This window comes from Salmo trutta, chromosome 19 (assembly GCF_901001165.1).
Source record: "Salmo trutta chromosome 19, fSalTru1.1, whole genome shotgun sequence".
Lineage (NCBI taxonomy): Eukaryota > Metazoa > Chordata > Actinopteri > Salmoniformes > Salmonidae > Salmo > Salmo trutta.
This window is the reverse complement of record NC_042975.1, coordinates 14114499-14120498: the sequence shown is the minus strand read 5'-3', so window position 1 is coordinate 14120498 and position 6000 is coordinate 14114499. Positions and strand designations below refer to the sequence as shown.

At 45.3% G+C, this 6000-nt stretch overlaps 1 protein-coding gene across 9 annotated transcripts in view; it reads right to left on the bottom strand.

Annotated features, from left to right (window-relative positions):
- Nucleotides 1-212: 212 nt before the first annotated feature.
- LOC115154022 (transcription factor 7-like 2) overlaps nt 213-6000 on the bottom strand; it is a 72950-nt gene continuing 67162 nt past the window's right edge. For 4 of the 9 annotated variants that reach the window (XM_029699789.1, XM_029699791.1, XM_029699790.1 and 1 more), the window contains 3 exons: nt 3651-3699; nt 3132-3204; nt 213-1978 (listed from right to left, as the gene is read on the bottom strand). In XM_029699789.1, coding sequence (XP_029555649.1) covers nt 1681-1978; nt 3132-3204; nt 3651-3699 — 420 coding nt within the window. In that variant the 3' untranslated portion in view covers nt 213-1680. Of the gene's footprint in view, nt 2002-3131; nt 3205-3650; nt 3700-6000 lie in introns of all 9 variants that reach the window. The other 5 variants (XM_029699793.1, XM_029699797.1, XM_029699795.1 and 2 more) reach the window with 3 other exon arrangements.

Below are 6000 nucleotides of genomic sequence, written 5' to 3'. Positions count from 1 at the left end.
TAAATTAACCATTGTTTTTTTACATGTATTTTTGGTACACTTAGGTGGAACATGCACACATTGAAAATGACATCTGTGGTAACTTCAATGAAAGGCAAAGCTAATGCAAAACTTATCCACAAAATGCGTTTTCTCTGAGAAGGAAAACGTAAAAAAAACATGTATTGCTTCAGAAATGGTTAAGAGAGACTAAACAGAACTTTTTAAAACCCTTTACATAACATATAAAAGTTTATTTATAAAGGGAATTCAACATTTATAAAACTTTACAACACAATGAAATATGGTACCCATTTGGTCTTTAGTTTACAGAATAGCAGAATGTTCATTCAGTGTGAGGCAGTCCAGAGACTGCTGAATTTATTGTCCCCCTTGATGAAATCTAGCTGGCGTTGTCTACATCTGTACGTTAGTCCCGCGATATCTGACACCACTGGCTCGATTTTTACAGAACTTGGGTGAATGATGTGTCTTGCCATAGAGATCTGGCATTTACAAAATGACACAGATTGGCCCAAGGGGGCCACTATAGTAATCAACTAAATTTCGGAACTTTAAACAAGCATATGTCCTGTCCCGTTTGAACCACAGTCATTACTTTAAACAAGCATATGTCCTGTTTGAGCCACAGTCATTACTTTAAACAAGCATATGTCCTGTTTGAGCCACAGTCATTACTTTAAACAAGCATATGTCCTGTTTGAGCCACAGTCATTACTTTAAACAAGCATATGTCCTGTTTGAGCCACAGTCATTGCTTTTTTTCATTGTATTTTTTTTTACATATATGCATCTCCTTATGAGCAACACGTTTTTCCCATTAGAACCTGTAAGCTCGGTCCATTACATACAGCGAAGGATAATTATTACTTAAAAAAATAAAAATGAATACACAGAAAATACGTTCCAATTGTTGTCACTAACTGGGGGGGGGCACTGAATCATTCGTGGGGGATGACATGTTTACTGTTGCCTTGTTTTTTGTTATATAATGGAGGCTTTTTGACACCAGCAAACAAATTCATCTTCCAAACTCTGTGCATCCATATGAACAAACACCAAGAATGTCTTAATTCTGTGTGAGAAATCTACATCAAAATAATGTATCTATCAAGAATTTAACTGACAAGCAGAAAGTGCCTAAAACAAATGAATATAACATAGAGATGATTCTCTCCAAGGGGAGACATGTTTACTCAGCGAGAAAATATAATTTCTACCTTATAGTTTCAACCTTATACCACATTGTTAATCAATATAAATACTATATGTTGGAAAAGGTTCATTTGACACATCTGAATGTAAGTCTTATGAAAAGGAGGAGCACAGTACTCTGTAAAAATCTTTGGAAAAGGAATCAATTTGACTTGAGGCAGTTTGAATAGAAGCAATCATCATCCCTGTACATACAGTACTGCCTTCAGTACAGCAATGTGAAAATGACATGAGCACTTAATAAATCAGTCAGGTGTCAGTCAGTCATATTGATGTGAATGTCATCCTTGATCCTCTCCCAGACTCGTTGGCTCCCTTGTTGTTTTGGGATATTTGTGGTGAAAGTCTGTCTCCAGTGTGTTGCTCCCCACTCCAGGTCTGGTCCTGATTGGGTTGGGTTGTGTCTGTGTGTGTTGGAATGGTGGGAGGCAGTGTAAGAGGGGACAGGGCAGGTGAGGCAGTTGGCTAGTGAGACTTGGGCAGGGTACAGTCATGATGATGATGATGATGGATATTGTCGTGCTGTTGGGATGATTCTATTAAAGCTTTGAAAGAAAGTTCTGTGGTCTTGGATTTTGAGAGGATAAGGGGTGTGTGTTTGCTGGGCTGGGGGTGCAAGGGGGAAGCAGGCAAAGGGGAGCTGGGGTGCTGAGGGGGGACGCCGTCAACGGGGGAGAGGGGCGAGTCTATAGCGCTTCCATCGGAAGAAGTGGGGCTGGTGCACCATCCTCCTTGAAGGTATCGAATGCACTTCTTTTTCCTCCTAGGAACAGTCAAGAGAGTTATCTGTGAATAAAGCGTGGATGCAAAGTGTCACCAGAATGAACTTTTTACTGTTTTCAACATGATTGAATTGAGTTTTCGGTCAAGTCGAGAGATATTTAACTGCAAATCCATTGAATATCATCAAATGTGTATAGATCATTCAATGCCATTCCCTTGATTTTTGTGGTTGTTGTAATGAACATTATAAATGTTGTGTTCTAAGCTTAATTGTTAACACACAGCAGCTGTTTGCCTCTTCTTCAACCAAATACAAAACCAAAGTAGCACACCTTATCTCATGATCATTACCAGAATATAACGTGAGTCACTTGGTGCCACCGCAAGTAAAGGCACGAGGACATATTTAGAGAGAGGGAGAGAGAGGGAGGGAGAGAGAGGGATGGAGAGAGAGAGAGGGAGAGCGATTCTAAATGTCAGAGTTCACCATCAAAAGCTGCACTGCCTGACCACATGAATGGAGAAAGTTGAGGGCAGATGAGCATGAGAAATGCTATCAAAGTGCAGAGCAGCGGTGCATGTGCAAGAGAGTGTGTGCATTCATCTGCGGTGATCAGGATTCGCACTAACCACATTCGCCTCCCTTTGTTCTCTCGCAGCGCACACATACACACACACACACAGTGGTAAGGAGATTTCCATGATGTGACGGCGTGGTGGGGAAGACACTGTGGCATGATGGAGTTGAGGGGAGTGGCAGGCTTTCTTCACACCTCTACACTGATGTTAACAGATTGAGTTGGTAAAAAAGGTGCTGATGATGAGCATGACCGATCATCCATCCACTGCTTTGTCATTTCTACCAATAGCATAACCAAGAAATGGCTGTTTTAAGCAGAGGGCATCTCTGTGTGAAACCTCTTTCTCCCCTCAGACATATAGGACCCCTCCCACTTTCCTTTGATCAGCATCACCCACCAATCCCTGAGGAGACACCCCATCACCAGCCAGTAAAGCAGCTTTAGCCCCCCCCCCCCCCCCCCCCCCCCCCCGGGGTTCTCTACCTGTAGGAGGCAATGTGGGTCACAAAACACAGGTTAGTGAGATGAGTGCATGCAGAGCGGAGCACAGCAGGGGGCTGAGGCGTGCTCACAGAGGAGGGAGAGAGGGGTAGCAGACCAAGAGGTACACACCTGCAGGGACCGCACCAGTCCGTTTGTTGGTTGAGGCCGAAGCGAGCTCTGCATTTCTTAGGAGAGCCAGGGTCTGAGCACAAGGCAGCATGCGCATACGAAATAAGTTAGGAAACAGAGAGAGGGTGATGGAGAGAGAGAGATCAGATCAAGAGGTCAGGGCAGAAGTTGAAGCATTGACAGAGATGGTAAATCAGAAAGCCATCAAATCAGACTGTTAGTGCCCAATTACTGAGTAGGAGTTAACACCAACAGCCAGAACAGAGTAGATAGAGCAGGACTCCATTCAGGACATAGGCCATTAGAGAGGAGAGGAAAAGCTTTCACACACTGTTAGTTAGAGCAGCAGTGACCCAGTCAGAGTACAAACCAATAATGGAAGTGGGTACGGCTAGGGGATAGTCGACCAGGAAAGTTGTTTCAAACGATAGAATAAGAGTTGAATGGAAGTATATCGTATTGAAGCTCAGGGTTGGTCCAGGAGTTTGGTAGAGGAGAGAGAGAGAGAGAGGTCATTACCTGCTGAGGAGTCCTGCTGCTTCTCTCTTTTTCTTCTCTTCTTCTTGCCCTGTTGGAACACACAACCAGACACACAGAGAGTCAGTAGGGGAAACACAACCAGACACACAGAGAGTCAGTAGAGGAAACACGACCAGACACACAGAGAGTCAGTAGGGGAAACACGACCAGACACACAGAGAGTCAGTAGGGGAAACACGACCAGACACGCAGAGAGTCAGTAGGGGAAACACAACCAGACACGCAGAGAGTCAGTAGGGGAAACACGACCAGACACGCAGAGAGTCAGTAGGGGAAACACGACCAGACACGCAGAGAGTCAGTAGGGGAAACACGACCAGACACACAGAGAGTCAGTAGGGGAAACACGACCAGACACACAGAGAGTCAGTAGAGGAAACACGACCAGACACACAGAGAGTCAGTAGGGGAAACACAACCAGACACACAGAGAGTCAGTAGGGGAAACACAACCAGACACACAGAGAGTCAGTAGGGGAAACACAACCAGACACACAGAGAGTCAGTAGGGGAAACACAACCAGACACACAGAGAGTCAGTAGGGGAAACACGACCAGACACACAGAGAGTCAGTAGGGGTAACACGACCAGACACACAGAGAGTCAGTAGGGGAAACACAACCAGACACACAGAGAGTCAGTAGGGGAAACACAACCAGACACACAGAGAGTCAGTAGGGGAAACACTACCAGACACACAGAGAGTCAGTAGGGGAAACACAACCAGACACACAGAGAGTCAGTAGGGGAAACACAACCAGACACGCAGAGAGTCAGTAGGGGAAACACGACCAGACACACAGAGAGTCAGTAGAGGAAACACGACCAGACACACAGTGAGTCAGTAGGGGAAACACAACCAGACACACAGAGAGTCAGTAGGGGAAACACAACCAGACACACAGAGAGTCAGTAGGGGAAACACGACCAGAGAGTCAGTAGGGGAAACACGACCAGACACACAGAGAGTCAGTAGGGGAAACACAACCAGACACACAGAGAGTCAGTAGGGGAAACACGACCAGACACACAGAGAGTCAGTAGGGGAAACACGACCAGACACACAGAGAGTCAGTAGGGGAAACACGACCAGACACACAGAGAGTCAGTAGGGGAAACACGACCAGACACACAGAGAGTCAGTAGGGGAAACACGACCAGACACACAGAGAGTCAGTAGGGGAAACACGACCAGACACACAGAGAGTCAGTAGGGGAAACACGACCAGACACACAGAGAGTCAGTAGGGGGGAACACGACCAGACACACAGAGAGTCAGTAGGGGGGAACACGACCAGACACACAGAGAGTCAGTAGGGGAAACACAACCAGACACACAGAGAGTCAGTAGGGGAAACACGACCAGACACACAGAGAGTCAGTAGGGGGGAACACGACCAGACACACAGAGAGTCAGTAGGGGGGAACACGACCAGACACACAGAGAGTCAGTAGGGGGGAACAGGTTTCTATGTTATCTGTAAGTGACATCTCTATGAAGACATGGGAGAACCATGTTATGATATTCACCATGTTCATGATCCTCGTGTACTAGAGACGCCCAATTCACAAGTCATGGACTGGGGTCTGAGGACAGTTGATGATCATTCAGGCCACAAATGACTATATTTAAGTGTAAATATCCACAGTAATGGATTCTCCTGACACCACCATACTACAGTCGTGGCCAAAAGTTTTGAGAATGACACAAATATTAATTTCCACAAACTTTGCTGCTTCAGTGTCTTTAGATATTTTTGTCAGATGTTACTATGGAATACTGAAGTATAATTACAAGCATTTCATAAGTGTCAAAGGCTTTTATTGACAATTACATGAAGTTGATGCAAAGAGTCAATATTTGCAGTGTTGACCCTTCTTTTTCAAGACCTCTGCAATCCCCCCTGGCATGCTGTCAATCAACTTCTGGGCCACATCCTGACTGATGGCAGCCCATTATTGCATAATCAACACTTGGAGTTTGTCAGAATTTGTGGGTTTTTGTTTGTCCACCCACCTCTTGAGGATTGACCACAAGTTCTCATTGGGATTAAGGTCTGGGGAGTTTCCTGGCCATGGACCCAAAATATCGATGTTTTGTTCCCCAAGCCACTTAGTTATCACTTTTGCCTTATGGCAAGGTGCTCCATCATGCTGGAAAAGGCATTGTTCGTCACCAAACTGTTCCTGGATGGTTGGGAGAAGTTGCTCTCGGAGAATGTGTTGGTACCATTCTTTATTCATGGCTGTGTTCTTTGGCAAAATTGTGAGTGAGCCCACTCCCTTGGCTGAGAAGCAACCCCACACATGAATGGTCTCAGGATGCT